This window comes from Oncorhynchus keta, chromosome 24, assembly GCF_023373465.1.
Source record: "Oncorhynchus keta strain PuntledgeMale-10-30-2019 chromosome 24, Oket_V2, whole genome shotgun sequence".
Classification (NCBI taxonomy): Eukaryota; Metazoa; Chordata; class Actinopteri; order Salmoniformes; family Salmonidae; genus Oncorhynchus; species Oncorhynchus keta.
In genome coordinates, this window is record NC_068444.1 from 48,762,546 (window position 1) to 48,789,249 (window position 26,704).

The following is a 26,704-nucleotide window of genomic DNA, read 5'->3' on the forward strand; positions in this document are numbered from 1 at the left end:
CATCAAGTATAGGTTTACATACTTTCTTGTCATGTATAGGTGGTGTGTTTTCAGTGTTAATATACACATTTCTTCTGTGTTTTCAGACAAAAAATGCTTATATGGCCATTGTTTCCCTTAACCCCAAATTACCCCTTTTATTCAGGGGGGGGGGGGTCAGCTTTTTTACTTTTTCATCTGGAACGGAGTCTCGTGTGGAACGCTCCATAACACCTGAGTTTTGTAGTGTTGTCTCTTCAATGAGGCTATTTGCATAGTTCAGACCAATGAGATGCGTTTTTAAAATTTTAGGATAAAGAGAAAATATGATCAATATTTAATAAAAAGGAAGTTGTCTTCAGTGTTTAATCATGCATCATTACATAGGCTAATCCTTACTCATGTGACTGAGTTTACAGCCTAGTAGTAATACCGCATATATGGGCTTAATAACGATGTTTAACAACAATCAAGTTTGTTTCTGTTCCAAGTATGACCCCTTTCATTGAGTTGGATTCATGATAACAAGTAATCGTTAGGTCATACTTACTATTTCCTTTGTCACAGTTCCTCATGCACACACACAAAGCGTTTCTGCTGTTACATCCTGTGAACTCTGCCCCGCATCTCTTTCCCCAGTTAGGAACGAGCCTATGAACAACAGTGAGACTGACAAACGCAGGCAGCAGCACTGGACAGCCAAGCAGGCGAAGGTAACACAACACACAGTTTCAGCCGTTATATACTGAATCCTCTGTCCCTCTCATTTCTCCCCTTTCCTAACTAGTTAAAATGGAGCCAAACGCACACACAGAGAGTTTCTGCTGTTACATCCTGTGAACTCTTCCCCTCTTATCTCTCTGCTGTCCTCCCCGATTAAGACAGGGCCTACCACAGAAGAGTGAGACGGACAACCACAGAAGGCAGCACGTGACAGCCATTGCCAGCAAAGGTAACACCACAGTGTCTTGTGGAATCTGTCCATTCTTTTGTAATAATGTGGATTGTCCTGCATGTCCAGGCCTGCTCTGAAATTAAATAGGTATGATATCGGGCTCCTATTGCACAGCAATACTGTAGCCTACCCATACTGTAAAATATTTGTTATATTTACAGGTCTATTTTACTTTCATTTACATTTAAGTCATTTAGCAGACGCTCTTATCCAGAGCGACTTACAAATTTCGAGCATGGTTGGCTATTGCATGAGCGATGTTAAGACAGTACACATATTTTCCCAGGTTTTTAAGTCCGCCCCCCATTAAATCAAGTTAAGGAGGAAACCAATGTCTTTGCAGCCTGAATGGAGGATGTTTTATGTACGAACCGGACGTGTATTGCACAAGGCCAGACGATGTAAACCTTGGCGAACCGTTGGGTTTGGCGGAACCATTGGGGCTAGTAGACAGCTGTACAAAACACAAGTTACACACACATTTTAAAACAGACACATTTTATGATTAAAAACCAGACTGGATTTTGTTAAAAATGTTACATTTAAAGAAACTGCATTGGTAGACAAAATTCCAAAATATAAAATAAATAAAAGCAAAAAGGACATCAGACAAAAAGTTGTTTCGTTCTCCACAGTCTCCATTGACAATAATCACATTTGACATTAATACTGTTGATAAATTAATACACTTAAAATAACTTTTAATAGTTGACATTTTCAGTACGTCTAAATGTGTATGTGTGTATGTTTATAAATGCATGCAGGTGTTACAGATTAACTATGGCAGAATGAGCCAGGATTCAAATGATCCTTTTCATTTTGCATGTGGAGTTTTAGTTTGAGTTGATACTAAATCCAAGGTTGGGGTATGCAGTTTTGTTCAGTTTTCATTTGACAAGGAGTGTATGTTAATTTGAGGTTAACTTTAAGCTAGTTCTTTTTTTTTTTTTTTTTTACCTAGGCCTACTGTTAAATTGACATGACAGGATACAAAAACAACATAAAAACAAAGCATGATTAGAGAATACTTCTAGTTGCAGACCCACTGTTCCACACAAAAAAATCTACACCTAACACAGAGCCATGCCTTCCCTCTGCTCTCCAACCATGCACCAAATACACTTGCACTAACACAGAGGTCAGACAAATTCCAGTACAAAACAATCTCTAGTACAATGCATGCTCTCATGTTTTTACGTGCCAGAATGAGAGTATTTTTTTGCAGATTTGTTAAAATTGCACAAATATCTGAATAGTACAGTGATGGGGGAACACTTTATTTTTTTGCAATGATCGTTTTTATCCGAATAAAAAGTTCCCAAAATCGGATGAATCAATCTGCAAGTATAAACAAAACAAATAAATGTCAAAGGGAGACATTTGGGTTCACTGAATGTAAAAATAAGTGCTTCAAAAGTGAATGCAAACAATACAGTAAAACAACTGTCAGTATAGTTATCATGGCATCAAAATAATCAGCATAAATTGCCTTAAACATGCAATTCAAGAGAGAAAGCCAAATAAACGTGGCTTATGCAGTCGCCGTTTTTCCAAAAGAAAAGAGCACTGCTGGTTTTTACTAAGATATACTGGGGCACTGCTTTGATTACAACTACGGTCTCCTTTTCTCTGCCTCGGTTGTGGGATAAACTTACAAAGCCAACCACACCTACAGTCTACACACATTTCAGGAAAGGACACCGGAAGAATGCAGCGACAAACACAGGCAAAGGTTCAGGAGCTACAGGGGTCAATACGGGAGGCTTGGTTCAAAAGTATTGGCATTAAAAGATAAGGAGTTAAGTTTGATAATCTGCATTATACATGAACAAACAGGCCTTAGTCTTGATGACAGAATAGACTCGTAAAGGTCTATTCCAGGGGGCTTTTTCCTCTCACTGACTAATAATGGAAGATTGAACCAACCGAGGACCACACAACGCGAGTCCCTCTGGGTCTTGTAGCTTTTCATTTCCGATACGAGCCTCAAACCACGGGGGGACAACTGTGCACAACACAGGTCAAAGGCACAACACTGGACACGACAAAGGGAAATAGAACAACCTCTGGGAGCTTTGAAAAAGGCCCAAAGAGGAGAAGGTGTCTCTCTATCAGACAGTCAGGCATTCTTCTAGCAGCACAGTCTGTGCACTACTGCACTTTTGTCTCAGTTTCGTAGTAGAATTGCACAACATCCACTCCAAGAGGAGAAATAAAAGTCACAGCAACATTGTCAGAGCTCTAGAGTCTGATAAAACAGTCATGGAGCATGACAACAGCACAGGTAATTATTTGTGTGTTTTAAGCCGAACGCATTCTTAAATCATGCTGATATAACATAATTGCACCAAATATTCATTATACACGGGAAAATGGATTTTGTGACGCCAGTAAAACAAAAATTATGTGATATTGGTTACCTGTGGGGTACTTCATTTAAGTACACAGTCAGATTGACTGAATAAATTTAACTTTTCAGAAGTATTACAAATGGGGTAATGGCAGGATTTACTCCTGGGACAATGATATGTGAATAATAAGAGGTATACTCCAGACAAGCTAGGTACCCATCACTGTTGGTTGGCACAGAGGGATGTGACACTGTGATAAACAAGGTAGAATTTCCTTATTTTTTCCCCCAATGTAACAAATAAAAAGCTGAAGTCAAATCCATGCAGAATTTTCAGTACCCAATGTTCCTGTGGTTACGTCTACTCTATAAAAAGATCCAAACGTATGCATTTAAAACATTCCTTTCAGCATACTCTAGAATTAACACAGTAAATACTGCAAAATGTTAAGCAAAGCTGTTAACTGAATGTACACCAAGGTGTGCAACAGGCAAATGCAGAGCGAGTGACATTTGGCATGAAAATGAAACAACGCCAGAGGGAAAAGGGGCCCTAGGCTTTGAGGCATCATATAGATGGATACAAGTCCAACAGGGTCACAAGACCACTGTATAGGACACATACCATCTTTCGATGTCAAATAAAAGCTTATTCAAAAACCCCGTCTCTAATCTCCGATTACAATTCTAAGATATGCAAGAGAACATAATAGTATATCTGCGAGAAGGATAATTTGAAAGGGTTATAAGTAACAAAAAAAATCTACTTAGAAGTTGTGTCGCTGATCATAATTTCAATCATTGATGAATAGCAGAGGCACTACATACACAAACGTACACCTTTGTCATTGGGGGAAACACCTCAGGAAAATTGGTTTAGGAGTGATATTTCCTCACTCAACAGAATAGAACTCACCATACTACACAAATACAACAACTATGAAACAGAAATGAATAACTACATCATTTGCATTCATTTTTTTTCTCCATATAATTTCATTATATATAGATTTATATTCCTCACATGCCTGACAATTGTGTACATGTGTCTGTGGTTTAGTCTTTTAAGTTGTGTGTTTTCTTTTGCACTGAAACATCCTTAGTATGGCTGTAAGAAAATATGTGCCCTCCTGGTGAGAAAGGACTTTGACCCGAGCCAAAAAGAAAATGTGTGTGATGGATGCTCAGCAGTGGAAGTCACTGACGAACTATGGTGGGGTGGAGCCTCTGTTAGACAAGGGTCTGTATCTCCCCACTATCGTCTGGTCTTATTGGGCAAGAGTTGCTGTGAGAGCAGGACTGACTGCACAAGAAGACCAAAAGAGAGATGCTGGCTTTCTGTTCTACCTGATTATTAATTGCACCCACCTGGTGTCCCAGGTTAAAAATCAGTCCACGATTAGAGGAAAAAAAAAAAAGCAGTAGAACTGGCTTTGAGGTCCAGATTTGAATTTGAGGGCTGTAGAATATTCCTGTGACTTACTTCTCTGTCCTTAGCCCCACCTCTCGGCTTTCAGCCTCCCAAAGCAACTATGAACTGCCTTAGCGCTCCAGCTGTGGAGATGTAAGGACTAGGAGTGGAGGTCAGAGGGTGAGCTATGTTGCTTACAGCATCCTCTCACCCCATAGGTGAATCTTCAGGGTTGTAGAAGGGGGCAGGTCACAGTCAGTAGATTTTTCGGCTTTCTTTTTTTGTCCTTTGAAAGTCCTGAGGAGATTTCCACCGAGTCAACAAAGCCAGACAGAAAAGGAAACAGCTCCCCATTAGCTGTGTGATCACCTGAATGAGGACAGTGACAATGATTTAGCTCTGTGTGGATGTACTATGGACAAGATGGGGGGCTATGATCAGGGGCAAAACCGGAATCTTCAAAATCAAACTTATGACAAAAGGTATTACATTTAATAATAAATACTCTATTGTCATCTCTTCAGAATCCCTCAAAATGTTCACACGAATATAACTGAGAATAAGAAATGGCAATGGGATTATGTTGTAGCACTGTAGGCGAGGAGGATGGGACCCCCCCACTGTGGAAAGGCACACCCAGAGGAGGGGGAGGTGAAAGGGAGAGTGGGGCTGGTGGTGGAAGGGGTAAAGATATGAACCATGGCTGAGGTGGTGCAGGAGACGTCAGGAAATGTCACATGAGCTGAGAAGGGTGAGCTCAGGCCTGGGAGTCTCTTTACATCCGTGAACCTCGCTCCTGGAGGATCTGTAGGGAGAGAAAACATGTCAGTCTAGATCCAGCAACAGTATATACACCTCAATCCAAAATGAATGGAAGAGATAGGCACTGGCTAATCTCTCACGGACAGAAGCACGTAATATAAATGGTATCGTAGCATTTGTCAACCGACTGTGGGATGCGACGAGGCTCAGGTGTTTTCGTCACATCATTTGGACAAATCACAGTTTCACAGGTGTTCGCGTCTTTCGAATTTAGGAAGGAGAGGGGACTTTTTGCCTATAGACTTGTAGAGGGGAGTGGAGCTACAGGTCTGCTTCCATTCCTCGTTCTTATATCTTTTTCTAACACATCTGCCCCCAGAACCTAATCGAGCATCTGACATAATTATGCAAGACTTTAGTTCTGGGTTTCCGAGATTAGGCACCGGCTAATTTCATGATCGTATTTGAAGGAAACATTGCAGCTCAATCTACACATTACATCACTTTTGAAGTCGGAAACGCCTGACAAACTGATGTTGCACCTACAAGCGAGAATCTTCTGACTTCATGCCCAACACATGAGTTCCAGACACTCTCAAATGCTGATCTCACCTTGGCCTTCTCAGTGGGCTCGATAACAATGCCGTTAGTGGAGTTGTTGAGCTCCCGGGAAACCACACACAGGAATTCAGCCTGGTCCTCGTTGCCATAGTTATAGGACGAGCCGATGCTTATGAGCTGTGAGGGGAAAGGGTAAGTGGGATTGTAAATTAGCTTAAAAGTCATTTTCACATGAAATTTTAGGCAAAGTTTGAAATTTCAAAAATAACCAGACTTACCACCAATAACCTATGGATTTAAAGACAAGTGTGACATGAGGACTATTAGGCCCACCTGCTCAAACTTCCAGCCATCTGACATTGTGGACACCATCTGGGTGAGTTCCTCCTCTTGGCACTGCAGCACCCGGTACACATGCTTCACTGGGCCCTGAGAGAAAAACAGACACTACAATAAAAGCCACCTGTACATATTAGGGTTAACTTGCCAGTAAATGTTTAGCTTTTGAACAGTGCCATGTGTGCGAGTGTGTCAGTATACACACGAACAGACTTGTAAACACACTCATTCTCTGATATTTTAGTGTTTGGTTTAGCATGTGTTATTTCACAACAGCAATGGCGTCATCCATTCCGGTCCAAGGCCTTTCCATTCATCATGTCTGCATTTCCCTGACATACCTGAGATGTCCTGTTCTCGTTGTCCCGTATCCTCTCCTTGATCAGCCTTACTAGTGATGCAATATTGTAGAACTCCGCCTCCTCAAGGACACCTGAGAGATACAACCAGTAGTTTAGTCACATGATGTAGAACTAAGAACAGATATAGCCCTTCGTTCACTGCCCTCAACCAGCACAAAAACATCCTGTGGCAGACTGCACTAGTATGGAATAGTCCCCGTGATATGCAACTTTTCAAGGAACCAATACACGTAGTCAGTCAGGAAAGCAAAGGCTAGCTTTTTCAAACGGAAATTTGCATCCTGTAGCTCTAACTCCAAAAAGTTTTGGGACACTAAAGTCCATGGAGAATAAGAGCACCTCCTCCCCAGCTGCCCACTGCACTGAGGCTAGGAAACACTGTCACCACCGATAAATCCACGATAATCAAGAATCTCAATAAGCATTTCTCTACGGCTGGCCATGCTTTCCTCCTGGCTACCCCAACCCCGGCCAACAACTCCGCACCCCCCATAGCTACTTGTCGAAGCCTCCCCAGCTTCTCCTTCACCCAAATCCAGATAGCAGATGTTCTGAAAGAGCTGCAAAACCTGGAAGCATACAAATCAGATGGGCTAGACAATCTGGACCCTCTCTTTCTAAAATTATCCGCCGTCATTGTTGCAACCCCTATTACCAGTCTGTTCAACCTCTTTCATATCGTTCGAGATCCCTAAAGATTGGAAAGCTGCCATCCCCCTCTTCAAAGGGGGTGGGGTGACACTCTAGATGCAAACTGTTATAGACTATCCATCCTGCCCTGCCTTTCTAAAGTCTTCGAAAGCCAAGTTAATAAACAGATCACTGACCATTTCGAATCCCACCGTACCTTCTCCGCTGTGCAATCCGGTTTTCGAGCTGGTCACGGGTGCACCTCAGCCACGCTCAGGGTACTAAACAATATCATAACCGCCATCGAAAAAAGACAGTACTGTGCAGCAGTCTTCATCGACCTGGCCAAGGCCTTCGACTCTGTCAATCACCGTATTCTTATCGGCAGACTCAACAGCCTTGGTTTCTCAAATTACTGCCTTGCCTGGTTCACCAACTACTTCTCAGACAGAGTTCAGTGTGTCAAATCGGAGGGACTGTTGTCCGGACCTCTGGCAGTCTCTATGGGGGTACCACAGGGTTCAATTCTCGGGCTGACTCTTTTCTCTGTATATATCAACAATGTCGCTCTTGCTGCGGGTGATTCCCTGATCCACCTCTACGCAGACAACACCATTCTGTATACATCTGGCCCTTCATTGGACACTGTGCTAACTAACCTCCAAACGAGCTTCAATGCCATACAACCCTCCTTCTGTGGCCTCCAACTGCTCTTAAACGCTAGTAAAACCAAATACAAGCTCTTCAACCATTCGCTGCCCGCACCCGCCCGCCCGAATAGCATCACCACCATGGACGGTTCCGACCTAGGATATGTGGACAACGACAAATACCTAGGTGTCTGGCTAGACTGTAAACTCTCCTTCCAGACTCATATTAAACATCTCCAATCCAAAATTAAATCTAGAATAGGCTTCCTATTTCGCAACAAAGCCTCCTTCACTCATGCCGCCAAACACACCCTCGTAAAACTGACTATCCTACCGATCCTCGACAATGTCATTTACAAAATAGCTTCCAACACACTACTCAGCGAACTGGATGCAGTCTATCACAGTGCCATCCGTTTTGTCACCAAAGCCCCTTATACCACCCACCACTGCGACCTGTATGCTCTAGTCGGTTGGCCCTCGCTACATATTCGTTGCCAGACCCACTGGCTCCAGGTCATCTATAAGTCTATGCTAGGTAAAGCACCGCCTTATCTCAGCTCACTGGTCACGATAACAACACCCACCCGTAGCTTGCACTCCAGCAGGTATATCTCACTGGTCATCCCCAAAGCCAACACCTCCTTTGGCCGCCTTTCCTTCCAGTTCTCTGCTGCCAATGACTGGAACGAATAGCAAAAATCGCTGAAGCTGGAGACTTATATTTCCCTCACTAACTTTAAACATCAGCAATCTGATCACTGCAGCTGTACATAGACCATCTGTAAATAGCCCACCCATTCTACCTACCTCATCCCCATATTGTTTTTATTGACTTTTCTGCTCTTTTGCACACCAGTATTTCTACTTGCACATCACCATTGCGCCATTTGCACACACTGTACATAGACTTTTTTTATTCTATTGTGTTATTGACTGTACGGTTGTTTATTCCATGTGTAACTGTGTTGTTGTTTGTGTCGCACTGCTTTGCTTTATCTTGGGCAGGTCGCAGTTCAGTTGTACATGAGAATTTGTGTTCTCAACTAGCTTACCTGGTTAAATAAAAGGTGATTGTTTTTTTTGTTTTGTTTAAATAATACTAACCATTGGGCAACGGCCTGTATCACACATCTGCAGAATCCCATTTCTTCTCAATAAAGCATGGTGTGTGACAGGGGTTGTATTTTACACTTTGGGGACCATTTATACAGTCTTACCTTCCTCTGCCAGGTTCTTGTCCATGATCAATTTCCCATGCCGCAGGTAATTCAGAATGGGGCCAAAGTATGTGGGGTCCCTGTCGATTAGGTAAGCACCCGTCTCATCCTAGGATATTTATAAAAGTGTGAAATGGAAATCACATGTCTGCTATTTGAGTGTCAGATAAAGGTTTCTCTGGTGCTTCTTCACATGCACATAAAATAATGCATTATTGTAAAATGGCTGAGCATTACACTTAAATGAGTGTTACAATTGTCTAACATTTTAACTGTGCATGGTGAGCGGCAGTGCATTATGAATGCTACATTGATGCACCTTGATTGATGATAGAACGTTATGCCAAAAATTATTATAATAGAATATTTTACCTTGTCAGAGTCCAAATCTGGATCTTCTTGACACAATCGGTACAGGAACGATTTGGGGTCCCTGCACAATGTCTGTTTGGTTGTGACAAAATAGGTTCCACCGACATTTAGGCAAACCCAGCGGGATTCTGGCTTCTCGGCTTGCTCCGATGGGGAACTGAGGTTGCTCTTCATTGGGAACCCAAACACCGCTCTACTCGTACTCGACACCCCAGGACTGGTGGGCAAGCTACTCCGCGGTGAAACCTTGAGAGTGGGCGAAGCAGCCAGCCGAACAGAGCCTCGGACATCTCGGTGCTCGGTTTGTTCTATTGTGGCAGTAACACTCTGCTCCACAACATGCAATTCGGCCATATTTTCTTCGTCAAAAAACACCACTATTATTACACTTCAGGGTAACAATAATGCTTATCGATTTGTAAACACAACGGGGCTCTTTTTCCCCAACAAGGTGGCTGGCATTAGGGCGTTGCTACACACATTCGATAATTTCCACACATAAATACTCTAAACAAGACATCGATATTACTTAGTTGAAATATACTATATATGTTTGACACGTCGCTTGCAATCTTTTCCTAAAACAAATGGGTCATTCTTGTTTATTCAAACGTTAACAGAAGAGGGCAATCCTTCCGGGTTGTAACGTCATTACTGTATACTTCCGCTATGTCGTTTTCCCCCTCCAAAATAAGAGTTAATGAATAAATATAAATGTTATTCTGCTTGCTGTCGGTCATACAATAGAGATTTAAAATTCTAAATGTGTTCTCTGTTGGTGATGTTGTAAATCTCCTTATACGAAGTACTTTTAATTAAAGCATTTTATATCTAAACCTTTATTATGAAAAATCTTATACCGAGTACACGTTGTGTTGCTACCATTGGTTGCCACTTGCAGGTAGTTGGCGTGGCGGTAACTGCTTGTAGTCAACAGAGGCTTCAGGTAATGTGCTACACAGCTAGCTATAGCGATCCATGTTGCATGCTGTTAATCATGCTGCCATTGCTAAGATTCCGTTCATTAGCTAACCAGGGAGCTAGATAGTTAAAAGCTCTATTTTCAGACCCTACTTTAAATTTAACGTAACTAGCTAGCTCCCGAGTGGCATAGCGGTATAAGGATAATGCAATCCAGTGTTAGAGGCGTCACTACAGACACTGGTTCAATCCCGGGCTGTATCACAACTGGCCGTGATCGGGAGTCCCATAGGGCAGCGCACTATTGGCCCAGAGTCTTCTCAAGTGCCCCCTGTGGATAGGGCAAGTACCCCCAGGGTTCCTAGTACCACTGGTTGGGAACCGCACTGTACTAGGGCACCCGCTAGAATCTCAAACAACACAAGTCTTGTGCAGCCAGAGAAGTTGCAACATCAGGACTGTGGTGGTAGATTGCAATTTACCACATTCATTTACACATTTGCATGCTTCAACTATGAACTGCCAGTATGACATTATTCAACCGATTGGTTGTTAGAGAGTTGACAGAGGTTTGATTATTGACTCTCACCACCTTTCTAATTTCAGCTGCTTGAGCCATGAGTGAGTTTCGGATACACCATGATGTCAATGAGCTGCTCAGTCTGCTTCATGTGCGAGGAGGTGATGGGGCGGAAGTATTTATTGATCTACTGCAGAAGAACAGGACACCTTACATCACCACAACAGTGTCTGCACACAGTGCAAAGGTGATTGATGGGGAAGTTTATTGGCAAATGTTTCATAGGTTGATGATCTTCCTATGCGTTTCCTACAGATGATTAAACTTTCATTAAACTTTCAACGTTGATTCAACTTTCATTCACAGGTCAAAATAGCAGAGTATTCAAAGACGCCAGAGGACTTCCTAAGGAAATATGATGAGCTCAAGTCAAAAAATGTCCGCAACCTGGACCCACTGGTCTACCTCCTATCAAAGCTTAGTGAGGATAAAGAGGTAATCACTTACATTTTACATCTAATGTTCAGATGCTGATAACTGCACTGTTCAAATGTCAAGTACAGTACAGTATTATGTTATGTCCCAATAACATTGTGTTGTGCGTTGATCTTCTCCAGATCCTCCAATGTCTGCAACAGAATGCCAAAGAAAGGTCTGAAGCGTCTGCTAATGCGACAACAAGTACAACCTTTGCTATCCCTCCAACCAGCACTAAGATGTCAATGCAGGAACTTGAAGAGCTGCGCAAGAAGCTGGGGAATGTCACTGCCAGCTCCAATGTGCCCCAGGTGTGTACTCGTGTCATTTTAAGGTTAATTTTGATTAGGGTCAGGATATTGTCTTCCTGACCAGGAAAGGCCTGATTTATTATAGTCTATTACATATTTTTACTATTACTAGGTCAGGTCATGTATCCCCCCCATGTTTGCAGTCTGCTGAAATCACACGAAAGATGCTGAGGGACAGACACAACAAAAAGAACCCCACTCAGCCCAACCCGGTGTTTCCCAATTGGGTGTATGACCGTCCTGCTCTGATTGGGGACTTCATCACCGGTGCCACAGCAGCAGGAGACCCAGCAGTGGCCATTGGTATGAATGCTCCTCATATCTCACTTTGACACATTTTCATGAAATTCCTGCATAGTTTCACTGACTGAGTGGCTGCTCATTTTCATGTAATAACAAAATCTGTGAAAATGTACCTGGTATGTTTAGCGGTTATGAGGATGAGCACGCCACAAATAATCTCTTTGGTATTTTATGATCAGGTACAATGCCCCTGCCAGCCCAGGAGCAAGCGTTGGTTGATGATTTGCTCTTTGTGCTGGTCGGTGTGGACGGCAGAGACATCACAGCCCAGCCTGTCCTCGGGAGGCAGAATCGCTCCTTCATCGTTGACCCAACCCTTGACATGTCCATCAAGGAGCTGGTCAATAGGGTACTACCAGTCGCCTCATACTACTCTACTATAACACGGTTAGTGAACTTTAAAAGGGGAATATAGCTGCTTAACCTTGTTTTGTCTCATTTGTTAGACTCAAATGTAGATCCTTACACCATCTGGAGATGTATCAAAGGAAAATGTGCATTGTGTTGTCATTTTGGATGTTGGATTTTGTGGCATAACATTTTGGCTGTGTTATGTCTGACAGCTTCACTGAGGAGAAGTCGTCTTTTGAGTACGGCCAGGTGAACCACGCCCTGACGGCAGCCATGAGGACCCTGATGAAGGAGTATCTGATCCTGGTGACCCAGCTGGAGCACCTCCACAGGCAGGGCATGCTCTCCCTGCAGAAGCTCTGGTTCTACATCCAGCCCACCATGAGGACCATGGAGATCCTAGCCTCCATTGGTAAAGCCTTCATGATCAAACAATAAAACATCTATATACAGTGGGGCAAAAAAGTATTTAGTCAGCCACCAATTGTGCAAGTTCTCCCACTTAAAAAGATGAGGCCTGTAAAAAAAAATCCAGAAAAATCACATTGTAGGATTTTTAATGAATTTATTTGCAAATTATGGTGGAAAATAAGTATTTGGTCAATAACAAACGTTTATCTCAATACTTTGTTATATACCTTTTGTTGGCAAATGACAGTGGTCAAACGTTTTGTGTAAGTCTTCACAAGGTTTTCCCACACTGTTGCTGGTATTTTGGCCCATTCCTCCATGCAGATCTCTAGAGCAGTGATGTTTTGGGGCTGTTGCTGGGCAACACGGACTTTCAACTCCCTCCAAAGATTCATTCTTTCCTTTACACGGATCAGTCGTCCTGGTCCCTTTGCAGAAAAACAGCCCCAAAGCATGATGTTTCCACCCCCATGCTTCACAGTAGGTATGGTGTTCTTTGGATGCAACTCAGCATTCTTTGTCCTCCAAACACGACGAGTTGAGTTTTTACCAAAAAGTTATATTTTGGTTTCATCTGACCATATGACATTCTCCCAATCTTCTTCTGGATCATCCAAATGCTCTCTAGCAACCTTCAGACAGGCCTGGACATGTACTGGCTTAAGCAGATGGACACGTCTGGCACTGCAGTATTTGAGTCCCTGGTGGCGTAGTGTTTTACTGATGGTAGGCTTTGTTACTTTGGTCCCAGTTCTCTGCAGGTCGTTCACTAGGTCCCCCCGTGTGGTTCCGGGATTTTTGCTCACCGTTCTTGTGATCATTTTGATCCCACGGGGTGAGATCTTGCGTGGAGCCCCAGATCGAGGAAGATTATCAGTGGTCTTGTATGTCTTCCATTTCCTAATAATTGCTCCCACAGTTGATTTCTTAAAACCAAGCTGCTTACCTATTGCAGATTCAGTCTTCCCAGCCTGGTGCAGGTCTACAATTTTGTTTCTGGTGTCCTTTGACAGCTCTTTGGTCTTGGCCATAGTGGAGTTTGGAGTGTGACTGTTTGAGGTTGTGGACAGGTGTCTTTTATACTGATAACAAGTTCCACCAGGTGCCATTAATACAGGTAACGAGTAGAGGACAGAGGAGCCTCTTAAAGAAGAAGTTACAGGTCTGTGAGAGCCAGAAATCTTGCTTGTTTGTAGGTGACCAAATACTTATTTTCCACCATAATTTGCAAATAAATTCATAAAAAATCCTACAATGTGATTTTCTAGATTTGTTTTTCTCATTTTGTCTGTCATAGTTGAAGTGTACATATGATAAAAATTACAGGCCTCTCTCATATTTTTAAGTGGGAGAACATGCACAATTGGTGGCTGACTAAATACTTTTTTGCCCCACTGTATGTTCCATATGCATCATATATTCGATCATACAATATGTGGTTGGTAGATATATTTGCGTTGCTTTTTGGGCGTACTTTTGGACATTCAATTGTATTATGCTTAGACTGACCTGTCAGTGGTGTTATGCCGGTCTTGTTTTATGGTCTATGATGATTTGGTGATGGTTGTGTGTGTGGTATGGTCATTAAGGTATGTTGTTGCAGACTGCCAAAAGTAAAAAGTACTCATAGTATTAAAAAAAATGTCTCCAAAGGTTATTGATGTCTATTTAATCAGTGGGTTGCATGTTCTGTTTTCAAAGCCTCCTCGGTGGACAAAGGAGACTGCATCGGTGGGTCAACGTTGAGCCTCCTTCACGATCGTACCTTCAACTACACTGGAGACAGTCAGGCCCAGGAACTATGCCTCTACCTCACGAAAGCAGCTAGTGTCCCTTACTTTGAGATACTGGAGAAATGGATCTATAGAGGCATCATCAAGGACCCTTACAGGTACAGTCTTTTGTCGCCCAACTCATTTACCACAATTCTTACATTGAATCACATCAGCACTTTTCTACTGGGTCACAGGCTTGGACATGACTTAAGACACAATTTAGATTTCAGACAATGAGTTAGTTCAGCACATCTTTGGTGATTTATTTTGTCTTCATAGTGAATTCATGGTTGAAGAGCACGAGCTACAGAAAGAGAAGATCCAGGAGGACTACAACGACAAGTATTGGGATCAGCGGTACACCATCGTACAGCACAGAATTCCATCCTTTCTTCAGAAAATGGCAGACAAAATTTTGAGTACAGGCAAGACGCATCATACTATTTGGATCAGATTTGTTCCGATCACTTTTTAGTGCATCCTGACAATGCCCAGTGCAATTCACTGTGTTCCTGTGAAAAACTAATAGTATCAAGTTCTTCATCATTTTCCGAGTTGTTTGAGTTGGCTTTTCTTCTCGTCCTCTTCTATAGGTAAATATCTCAATGTGGTGAGAGAGTGTGGCCGGGACGTGACTTGTCCGGATGCTAAAGAGGTCCTTTACACTCTCAAGGAGAGAGCCTACGTGGAGCAGATAGAAAAATCCTACTACTACGCCAGTAAGGTCCTCCTAGACTTCCTGATGGAGGAGAAGGAGTTGGTCGCACGCCTTAGGTAAACAACAACAAAACTATAAATAGGTCAATCAAGTCTGATGGGTTTTTCGAATTTGGTATGTTCTGTTATATGCTAAGAGATGTATTCTTCCTAGGTCAATCAAGCACTACTTCTTGATGGACAAGGGAGATTTCTTTGTCCATTTCATGGACCTGACGGAAGAGGAGCTCAAAAAGCCAGTTGATGACATTGTCCCTCCCAGACTGGAGGCCTTGCTAGAGCTGGCTCTGAGGATGAGTACTGCTAACACAGACCCATTCAAAGATGACCTGAAGGTAAATATGCTATTTTGATTACAACAGCACTATCTAGTGGTTATTAAGGAGAGGAGCCTAATTCCTTATTCATTCCGGCTCATGACCTAAAATACATACTGTACACATTGTTTTGAAATATTATTTCATGCATGCATTAAGATGAATGAATAGGCTCATGTAACCTTCCCAAAATAAGTACTTGAAGAAAGTTCTCATTGTCTGAGCATATAGCTTACAGTACTTGATGAAAGTTCTCATTGTCTGAGCATATAGCTTACAGTACTTGATGAAAGTTCTCATTGTCTGAGCATATAGCTTACAGTACTTGAAGAAAGTTTGAGAGTGACGGTCTGGGTTTGGTAGCGCTCCAGTCCTCCCTGTCATAATAAGCAGGACATGGAAATCGTATCACAGTATATCCCAGAGAAATATAAGTGCAGTCAATGTAAGTAACCTAATGCATGTTCCTTTAACTGTTAACTCAGATTGTCTTGTCAGCAATAATCACATGCCCATAGAATTGATTTCTATTCTTTGCACTGAAACCGTCTACCTTAGGAAGAAGCCCACTATGGGCAGCCCACTCAGTATAATTGGCTCAAATGTGAATGTCACTGACATCTCTACCTCGCATCTGCCTCTCAGAGTAGCACTAAAAACAAGCAAGCAACCTACCTACATGTACATATTACCTCAACTAACCTCTACCCCCACACATTGATTCGGTACCAGTACCCCCTGTATATAGTTAAAAGAAAAAAAAGTATTGTTTTAATGTTTTTAGCAAATATTTTCTTACTTAACCAATAATGCAGAGTTGGTTTTTTTTAAGGGCTTGTAAGTAAGCATTTCATGGTAAGGTTGTACCTGTTGTATTTGGCCCATGTGACAAATCAAAGTTGATTTGAAAAGTACTAAAAATAGCCCATTTTAACATGTATTCTGAGGAATAAGGTTCATGAAATTGACAACTTACTAACATCAGAAAACATTTATATTCTGGCCATCTCTAAAACACACTTGGATAATTCCTTTAATGCAGTAGTAGCTATACATGATTCTAGAATATATAGAAAAGAGAAAAATGCAAATGGGGGAGGTGTTGCTATGCATGTCGAGACATACTCCTGTTGTGCTCCTCTCTCAGCCTCTGTCAGATGGAGAAGTAATATGGCTACAGGTTCATCTGCCTCCTATTCTGGTATGAAGTTGCTATAGAACACCGAGTGCTAAAAGTCTGTATTTGGACTAGATGTTTGAAATGCTCAATAATGTATGTGATATCAACAGGTCTATTTTTTGGGTGACCTAAATATTGACTGGTTGTCATCAAGCTGTCAACTCAAAAAGAAGCTTCAATCTGTAACCGATGCCAGCAATCCGATTCATGTTATCAGTCAACCTACCAGGGTATTTACAAACAGAATAGGAACTGAATCTACGTGTATTGCTCAGATCTTTACTAATGCTGCAGAAATCTGCTCTAGAGCAGTACCCATCAGATGTAGTGATCATAATATAATAGCCATATCTATAAAAACCAAAGTTCCAAAGACTGGACCTAAAATTGTGTAACGAGGATTCTGTCGAAGATGTGAAAAATATTTGTTGGTCTGATGTATGTGATGAGGAACAACCTGATGCCACATATGAAGCATTTATGAAACGGCTTCTTCCGGTTTCTAATAGGCATGTGCCCATCAAGAAACTGTTAGAACTGCGAAATCCCCATTAATACAGTGCATTTGGAAAGTATTCAGACCTCTTGACTTTTCCCACATTTTGTTACGTTAGACTCATTCTAAAATAGATTAAATAGTTTTCCCCTCAATCTACACACAATAATGACAAAGCCAAAACAGGTTTTAGACATTTTTGCAAATGTATTAAAACAAAAAAACGTATTACATTTGCATAAGCATTCATACCCTTTACTCAGTACTTTGTTGAAGCATCTTTGGCAGTGATTACAGCCTTGAGTCTTCTTGGCACGACGCTACAAGCTTGGCACACCTGTATTTGGGGAGTTTCTCCCATTATTCTCTGCAGATCCTCTCTAGCTCTGTCAGGTTGGATGGGGAGCATCGCTGCACAGCTATTTTCAGATCTCTCCTGTCACGAACCGGCTCAAAGCCCGTAACAAAGGGAGACAACGTGGAGATAAGGAGTAGCAAAATATATATTTATTAAATAAGTAACTAAGTATAATATACAATGGTGTGTGTAATCAGTAATCAGTAGTGTAAGTGAGTGTTTTGCATGCATGAATGTGATAATGCAGGGTGATGAAAGGTGCCAAAGCAAACAAACAAAAAGGCCACCAAGAACCACAACACAATCTACAAAAGGTGTCTGCATGGAGAGAGTCTCCTCCATGAATGTGGAAGAGGTCTATTTATCCTGGGAGACACCTGGCCCAGGTGTTTCCCATGTAGCTGACGACCCTCCCAACTCCGCCCACCGGCATCCTAATAAGGAAACAAGAACAAAGAGAGAATACGGCAGACAGAGTGGGAGGGTCATCACATTCCCCCCCATAAAACCGGGGACCAACAAGGACCCCGGAACAACATACCAGCCTCCCGCGTCCCAAATTGACACAGCCTCCCGCGTCCCAAATTGACACAGCCTCCCGCGTCCCAAATTGACACAGCCTCCCGCGTCCCAAATTGACACAGCCTCCCGCGTCCCAAATTGACACAGCCTCCCGCGTCCCAAATTGACACAGCCTCCCGCGTCCCAAATTGACACAGCCTCCCGCGTCCCAAATTGACAAGGGTTTACGTGTTCACGCCTTCAATTTGCCCCAGCCAACCTCCTCCCCAGACCTCAGCGACCCTCGCACAGGAAGCTACATTTAAGAGGAAAGAAGAAAGCAAGACCAGGAGGGAGCAGACAGGACGGAGAGAACATGACAATACGAAACAATGGACTGAAGAGGAAATTAATCTGGCTTTGTGACACTTTACCTTACGGTAGTCCGTACAAAAACGGTTTGTTCCATCCGGTTTACTGACCAAGATACAGGGAGAAGCCCAACTGGAGAAAGAAGGCTCTGCTATCTTACTCTCCAGCATGTACTTGACCTCAGCATCCAGACAAAGTAGTTTCTCTGAAGAAACTCTATAGAACCGCTGACGAATGGGGTCACCACCTCCAATGTCAATATCATGTTCTATTAAGTTTGTATGTGTAGGTGTATCAGAAAACAAACCTGGAAATCTCTGAATCAGACCAACCATCTCTTTCTGCCCATCAACAGGTAGGTGAGTGAGAAGACTGTCTAAAATATCCAGTGTTTCTGAATTTTTCAATCTACCCTGCAATATACAATCGTCGGGACCAGGAACATCTTCCTCCTCATGCACAGATCTAGCACGACAAGAACCCAAGGAAACAACGGTATCAGCCAAAAGAACAGGTTTACCGTCCTCTGTAGAATCCCACTGTTCAGTCGCAGAGGAACGTGCATAATAGGGTTTTAACAGATTTACATGGCACAGCTGGTGTGCTTTCCTCCGTTCTGGAGTGGCAACTAGATAATTTTGCTCAGTGTACTGGCGCACCACTGTATATGGACCTTGAAACTTGGCTTGAAAAGGAGAACCAACAATTGGCAGCAGAGCAAGAACCTGGTCACCTGGACTAAAGTGACGAGGCTCAGTTCGGCGATCAAATATGCCCTTCATCCTCTCCTGTGAAGATGATAGCTTCTCTTTAGCCACTTCACCAGCGGCGTACAGCCGTCGCCCGAAATCACACACATACGATAACAGGGACTGAGGCAGCTCGGAGACTTCCAGTCATCCTGGAGAACAGATAAAAGTCCACGCACCCTATGTCCAAACACAAGGTCATTTGGACTGTAACCCGTGCTCTCCTGTGAAACTTCCCTAGCGGCTAACAGTAACCAAGGCAACCCCTCCTCCCAATCCTTATCCATCTCAGTACAATAAGCTCTCAACAAAGACTTAAGTGTTTGATGGAAACGTTCCAGTGCTTCTTGACTTTGCGCGTGATAGGCGCTAGACAAATTGTGTTTAATATGGAGCTGTTGAAGAACCTGACCAAACAGAATAGAGGTAAAATTAGATCCTTGATCACTCTGAATTACCTTAGGGATTCCAAACAATGAGAAACTGAGTCAAAGCTTTTAACACCGATTTAGTCGTGATAGATCAGAGAGGATAGGCAGCAGGAAACCTAGTGGTCTGACACATCACAGTGAACAGGTAATTGCTACCTTTTTTAGAATGAGGCAGAGGACCCACAGTCACTAATCAGATACTCAAAAGGTTGGCTGAGTACAGGAATATGAAACAATGGTACTGGTTTAATAGCTTGATTAGGCTTACCAGTTAATTGACAGGTGTGACAAGTTTTGATAAAATCAGAAACATCTCTTTAATCTAGGCCAAAAGAAATGTCTTAATATGCGATTGTAGGTTTTCCTCACCCCCATATGTCCAGCAACGTCGCTGTGAGAAGTTTCCAACACCAACTCACAAAGCTTAACTGGTACAACAACCTGACTAATTGCCTCCCCCAGAAAAACACTATCATGAGACACCCACTTTCTCATCAGGACATCCTCTTGGAGAAAATAGCCATGGGTGACATCTCCCAACTGTTCTATAGGCACAATTTGATCACGCAACTCTTCCAACGTGGGGTCATCCCGTTGCGCATTGATTAGATCTGAGCGGGTTACAGATAACGGGATAACAGGGAAAACAGTGACATACTTTGTATTATTATCATTAGTCGGCGCAGTGACCAGTTCGCCACGGCTCATAGAACGTGTCACTGCACACGCAGAGAACACCTCTGGGAAACTCTGTACACTCATCAGGAATCCCATCAAATGACGGCTTAGTGGAAACCACTAGAGATGGAAACACGACAGGCCATACCCGCTCACCAGCCAAGTTATTCCCAAGGATAACATCGATACCCTCAATAGGCAACGAAGGACGCACACCCACAACAACTTCACCAGCCCACAATCCAACATCAGTTTATGCAATGGAACTGACAGAGTGTTCAAACCTATTCCCCGAATCAGTCTCAGCAGAAAAGGGTAACAGACTCCAACACAAATGATTCAGAGGCACCTGTGTCTCTCAGGATCTTCACTGGCACTAGGTCTTTACTTCCTAACATAGACACAAAACCTTCCGTAATGAAAGGTAAATAGTCTGGATCAATATGGACTTTCACATTCTCCTGGGCCGGAGGAAATGAGTCATGAATGAACTTATGTGGAACAGGTGCAGCTAACGCAGTAGGCTTAGATTTAGCGTAAGCACCCTTTGACCTGAGAAGTGGACATTCGTTTTTCCAATGACCTGAACCTTGACAGTAGTGACACTCCTGCCCAAAATCAGCTTTATACCATGGGAGTCAGGTTCAACCCTAGTTGAATAGAACTCTGCCCGAGAACCAAAGTATCTCGGTGAGCGAAGCCCAAATCTATCCGAACGCCCCCACTCTTTCCGAATACGGGGCCCTGCAAAGACACTTTTGTGAGTCAACACATACTCGTCCGCCAAAACCGCAGCTTCAGCAACATTCTTTACTTTCTGTTCATTAATATACGTGGCAATACGATCAGGAATTGTGTCCTTAAATTGCTCTAACATAATCAGATCACACAGCCCTTGGAAAGTCACCACTGCAGAGGCGGAACACCAGCGATTAAACTGTAAAGATAACTTTCGCGCAAACTCAACATGAGTCTGGTTATCATCCCTTTTTAAAGTTCTAAATCGTTGGCGGTAAGCCTCAGGGACCAATTCATAAATCTGTAACACAGCGGTTTTAACTTTATCATAACTGGCACTGTCGTGTACACTAAGAGCTGAATATGCTTCCTGTGCTTTACCAGTCAGCACACACTGCAACATTAAAGTGCGGTCAGAATCAGGCCAACTCCTAGCGTCAGCAACCCGCTCAAACAACGAAAAGAATGTCTCGGGGTCCCTTTCATTAAACCGAGGCAATAACCGTAAGTTCCCAACAATATCAAATGTCTCTGGGGCACGACCAAAAGCGGAACTACCCCTAGGTAAATCTGGGTCACCTTCCCAAAACAAACTCTCCCCTGGGATCTTTCCTTCCCTAACCAACTCTATACGTTCTTGTTGCAACTTGATTTTAGCACGCTCCATATCTTGTTTAAATGCCAATTCCTTTTCATATTTTACACGATCATGCTCTAGCTTCTCACGATCATGCTGCCGATCATGCTCTCTCCTCACGATCATGCTCCAGCTGTAACAAAAGCAGTTCTTTCTGCTGTTCAAAAAGACGGCTACTAGGACTAACCGATGGAATGGCCATTGTAACGTTATGGGGAGACGACAAATCCTCAGCAGAGGCTGGCCCGGTGATAACTTCAAGAATACCACTATCAGATTGGCCTTCAATATCAACCTAATATAATTCTTTAGACGGTTATCACTAATCTCAACCTTGTAGTGTTCCGCGACCTTTAACAGCTGTTCTTTAGTACCTAAATCTAACAATTCCTCTGATGGAGAGCAAATGAACTTATCTACATAAGACATCATAATCACACCCCCAAAAAAATTCTCGCTCTTCCCTTCTGCTGAGCACACCAGACCACAACCTGAGAATTGACAATCACCCTGAGCACCACAGAAGATAGATGAGATACGGAGCTTCCCCAAAACCTACAATAACTCAACCCTAGTCTTAGTGTAGATTTGCGGTGGGAATTTACGCACTGTAGCCCGCTGGCAAGGAAATAGAACTCCCCAGCATGCTGGCAAATTCCACCAAGCCACGGATGTGCCCGAGACAACTGCTCAGTCCACAGACACCACACAAAAATAAACATTACCCATGCCCAACATATTCCAAAAAATGAAACATGTCGCTAAACCTATCAGGGGAAAAAGGCTATAGCTCCGGGTAGCAAGTTCCACTACCCTACCCAAATCTCTCACAGAGGTACACAGCCGATTACTCACCTCAGACTGACGTCCCAACAGAAAGTAGAACAAGAGTTCAGGCTAGGCAGGGCCTGGAAACTAACCATTATACTCTCTCCAACACAGCACACAAACCAAACAACAAAGGCAACCAATACTGGGCCTATCAAACTCAAACAAAATATGCAAACCAAACACGTACCTTCACGGTCTCCCAAACCAATAGTTCAAAAATCCCGGATGAGCCCCCACTTGTCACGAACCGGCTCAAAGCCCGTAACAAAGGGAGACAACGTGGAGATAAGGAGTAGCAAAATAAGTAACTAAGTATAATATACAATGGTGTGTGTAATCAGTAGTGTAAGTGAGTGTTTTGCATGCATGAATGTGATAATGCAGGGTGATGAAAGGTGCCAAAGCAAACAAACAAACAAACAAAAACGCCACCAAGAACCACAACACAATCTACAAAAGGTGTCTGCATGGAGAGAGTCTCCTCCATGAATGTGGAAGAGGTCTATTTATCCTGGGAGACACCTGGCCCAGGTGTTTCCCATGTAGCTGACGACCCTCCCAACTCCGCCCACCGGCATCCTAATAAGGAAACAAGAACAAAGAGAGAATACGGCAGACAGAGTGGGAGGGTCGTCACACTCCTGAGATATTAGATCGGGTTCAAGTCCTGGCTCTGGCTGGGCCACTCAAGGACATTCAGAGACTTGTCCTGAAGCCACTCCTGCGTTGTCTTGGCTGTGTGGTTGGGGTCGTTGTCCTGTTGGAAGGTAAACCTTCACCCCAGTCTGAGGTCTTGAGCACTCTGAAGCAGGTCCTTACACCATGGCAACCCTGCCTCCCAACAAGCTATGGGTATTGATCATATTCCGGCCTCTATTTGAAAAGGGGACTGTTTTAAAGAGTTAAAACAAAGGGAAAGTTTTGGGATTTACAAACTACAGGCCACTCAGTACCCTGGTTTAAATGAAGATATGGATTTACAAACTACAGGCCACTAAGTACCCTGGTTTAAATGTAGATATGGATTTACAAACTACAGGCCACTAAGTACCCTGGTTTAAATGAAGATATGGATTTACAAACTACAGGCCACTATGTACCCTGGTTTAAATGAAGATATGGATTTACAAACTTACAGGCCACTAAATACCCTGGTTTAAATGAAGATATGGATTTACAAACTACAGGCCACTAAGTACCCTGGTTTAAATGAAGATATGGATTTACAAACTACAGGCCACTATGTACCCTGGTTTAAATGAAGATATGGATTTACAAACTACAGGCCACTATGTACCCTGGTTTAAATGAAGATATGGATTTACAAACTACAGGCCACTAAATACCCTGGTTTAAATTAAGATATGGATTTACAAACTACAGGCCACTAAATACCCTGGTTTAAATGAAGATATGGATTTCTCACCCTTCCTGTAGGGTCGTGATAGGTCCATTTGCTTTCATCTAGTGGACATTTTGCTCTATTGCCCTCAGCTATGTTTAGACTGTTGTTGTTCATGTTTGCTGTGTTCTAGTGTACTAGGGAATATATTGCTTTCTTATTCTTGACACTTCTCCCAGTCATATTTAAGGTTAGAACTACATTTTATTTTTTTTATTTTTTTTTGCATTTTCCAATTAAGAACATTCAAAACAAACATGAAAAGATATTAGACAACGATAGGACGAAGTGACAGTAACAGACGAGTGTAAAAAAAAATATATATATTATTATTATATATACAAACATACAATAAGAAAAAAATAATAACGAGACATTGGATCACCTGCCGTAGGCTACATATTATACATTACGTGTGAAACATTATGTGAGGATTATATATAGATTCAATCAATGAGATGTGGGGGGAGATTCTCCATATAGTCAATAAAATGTTGCCAAGTTCTGTAAAATGTCTTTAACTTATTCCTCAAGCAGTAAGTGATTTTCTCCAAAGGGATACAACTATTAACTTCCGAAAGCCCCATTGCAACTGGCAGGGAGGAATCCAATTTCCATTTCATGGCAATACATTTCTTAGCAATCGCTAGCAATATTTCTGTTAGCTTTATAGTATGGTTTGCCTAAGATTGGTGTTAGTAAAGTTACCCAGTAGACAGACCTCCGGGTCTAAAGGGAATGCAACCCCGTGAATTGAGGATATGGTATCGCATACCCCCTGCCAGAAACCGTGTAGTTTTGAACACTGCCAAGTGGAATGGAGGAATGTTCCTTCATCTGAGCCACATCTAAAACATAGGGAGGAGATATCTGGGTTGAACTTGTGCAGTCTAGATGGGGTGATATAGAGCTGATGGAGGAAATTAAACTGGATCAGTCTGTATCTGGAGTTCAATGTGGATGTAACACCATCCCTGCATAGGTCAGTCTATAGATCCTCATCAAGATCAATACCCAGATCTTTTCCCCATGTAAGTCGGGGTTTATCTAGCCCAGGCAGTGTTAGTCCTGACATAAGAGCATCGTATACACGGGAAATGGTCTTGAACAGTGGTTGGTCTGCGTGGCAGAGTTGTTCAATAGGTGACATCTTAGGTAGGTTCCATTGTCCCTTGAGAGTCACCCTAATAAAGTTTCGTAGTTGTAGGTAGCTAAAGAAGTCCCTGTTAGGCAAGTGGTATTTCTGTTTCAGCTGATCAAAAGACAAGAACTCCCTCCTCGTAACAATGTTCCAGAAGAGTGATCCCCTTATCAGACCATGGTCTAAAGTTACTATTCTGGAAAAACATAGGGCTCAATCTATTGTTCCATAAAGGGGTTTAGGGGAAAGGAATCCCTCTCGTCCGAACAGATCATGCAGTTTGCACCATGCCAGGACAGAATGTATGATTAAAGGGTTGTCTGTGATGGTTTTTATAGATTTTCTGTCCCATTTGTAAAACAATTCTGCCCCAGTGTCATCATTTACCTCAAGCTTTTCAATGTTAAACCATGAGGGAGAGGGACCATTGTCAAACCTCTGAGCCAGAAACCTAGACTGTGCAGCCCAGTAGTACATTCTAAAATTGGGGAGGTTTAAGCCCCCTTGACTGTAATCAAGGGTCAGTTAATCCAGGCCAACCCTAGGGTTTTTGCCGTGCCAGATAAACCGTCTGGTCAGTTTGTCGATAGAGGAAAAAAATGCTGCGGGAACAGGGATAGGGAGAGATTGAAACAGATATAGAAATCTGGGCAGGACATTCATTTTAATTACATTGATTCTACCCAGTAGAGTGAGAGGTAAGTCCATCCATTTACAAAGGTCAACCTCCACCTTTTGCAACAAACTGGCCAGATTGAGTTTATAGAGGTTGTTCAGATTACCATCCACCATTATGCCCAAATATGTGAAGCCCATAGGCGACCATCAAAAAGGAAACTTGTGCTTGATGGTATGATGGTCAAAGACAGACAACAGTAAGATTTCGCTTTTATCAAAATTGACCTTATATCCAGAGAAAGAGCTATAACACTGTAGTAGGATCTGCAAGTGAGAGAGGGAGTGTTCTGGGTTTGTTAGAAATAAGATAAGGGCCCACCTCAAAGCCATGCATCCTCCCCAGGAGATTTATTAGAAGGTAAGGATTTAATGGCCTCCAACAATTCAGGAACTGAGAAGTGTTCACTCAGGCGCTCGCTGTCTTCCCCTGACAGGCATGGGAGGTTGAGAGAGGAGAGAAAGGAGTCGATCTCTGATAGATCGTCGCTTGATTGGGAAGTGTAGAGGTCTTCATAGTATATCTTAAAAGTATTATTAATTTCAGTAGGGTCGAAAGATATCTCATTAGTAAGAGTTTCTATGGCATCAATTGTCCTCTTACTTTCCTCTGCTTTCAGTTGCCATGCCAATACTTTGTGAGCTTTCTCTCCAAGCTCGTAATAACGCTGTTTTGATTTAGTGATGGCCCTCTCAGCTTGATTTCAGATTCAAGGGCACTCAGTTCCGCACCGTGTTTTCACTTCAGCCCTTTAGTATAGGAAATAATCTGTCCCCTCAGATAGCTTCATTCTTTGGGACACATTGAAGGCCTGTCAGGA

The 26,704-nt window shown here is 42.7% G+C and overlaps 2 protein-coding genes across 5 annotated transcripts in view; one reads left to right on the forward strand and one right to left on the reverse strand.

Annotated features, from left to right (window-relative positions):
* The first annotated feature begins 914 nt into the window (after positions 1 to 914).
* Positions 915 to 26,704, forward strand: part of LOC118357671 (gamma-tubulin complex component 2-like) — a 41,381-nt gene continuing 15,591 nt past the window's right edge. The window contains exons 1-11 of one of the 4 annotated variants that reach the window (XM_035735027.2): positions 915 to 931; positions 11,119 to 11,279; positions 11,399 to 11,527; positions 11,650 to 11,820; positions 11,964 to 12,123; positions 12,303 to 12,510; positions 12,687 to 12,886; positions 14,587 to 14,776; positions 14,940 to 15,085; positions 15,254 to 15,434; positions 15,532 to 15,712. In XM_035735027.2, the coding sequence (XP_035590920.1) occupies positions 11,130 to 11,279; positions 11,399 to 11,527; positions 11,650 to 11,820; positions 11,964 to 12,123; positions 12,303 to 12,510; positions 12,687 to 12,886; positions 14,587 to 14,776; positions 14,940 to 15,085; positions 15,254 to 15,434; positions 15,532 to 15,712 (1,716 nt within the window). In that variant the 5' untranslated portion in view covers positions 915 to 931; positions 11,119 to 11,129. Of the gene's footprint in view, positions 932 to 10,434; positions 10,538 to 10,960; positions 10,979 to 11,118; positions 11,280 to 11,398; positions 11,528 to 11,649; positions 11,821 to 11,932; positions 12,124 to 12,302; positions 12,511 to 12,686; positions 12,887 to 14,586; positions 14,777 to 14,939; positions 15,086 to 15,253; positions 15,435 to 15,531; positions 15,713 to 26,704 lie in introns of those variants that run through there. The other 3 variants (XM_035735026.1, XM_035735028.2, XM_035735029.2) reach the window with 3 other exon arrangements.
* Positions 1,416 to 10,240, reverse strand: LOC118357672 (BTB/POZ domain-containing protein KCTD5-like). Its single transcript, XM_035735031.2, has 6 exons — positions 9,592 to 10,240; positions 9,220 to 9,328; positions 6,699 to 6,790; positions 6,352 to 6,447; positions 6,070 to 6,195; positions 1,416 to 5,500 (listed from the first exon to the last, which is right to left on the reverse strand). The coding sequence occupies exons 1-6, from the start codon at positions 9,943 to 9,945 to the stop codon at positions 5,471 to 5,473; spliced, it is 807 nt and encodes a 268-aa protein (XP_035590924.1). The 5' UTR covers positions 9,946 to 10,240; the 3' UTR covers positions 1,416 to 5,470.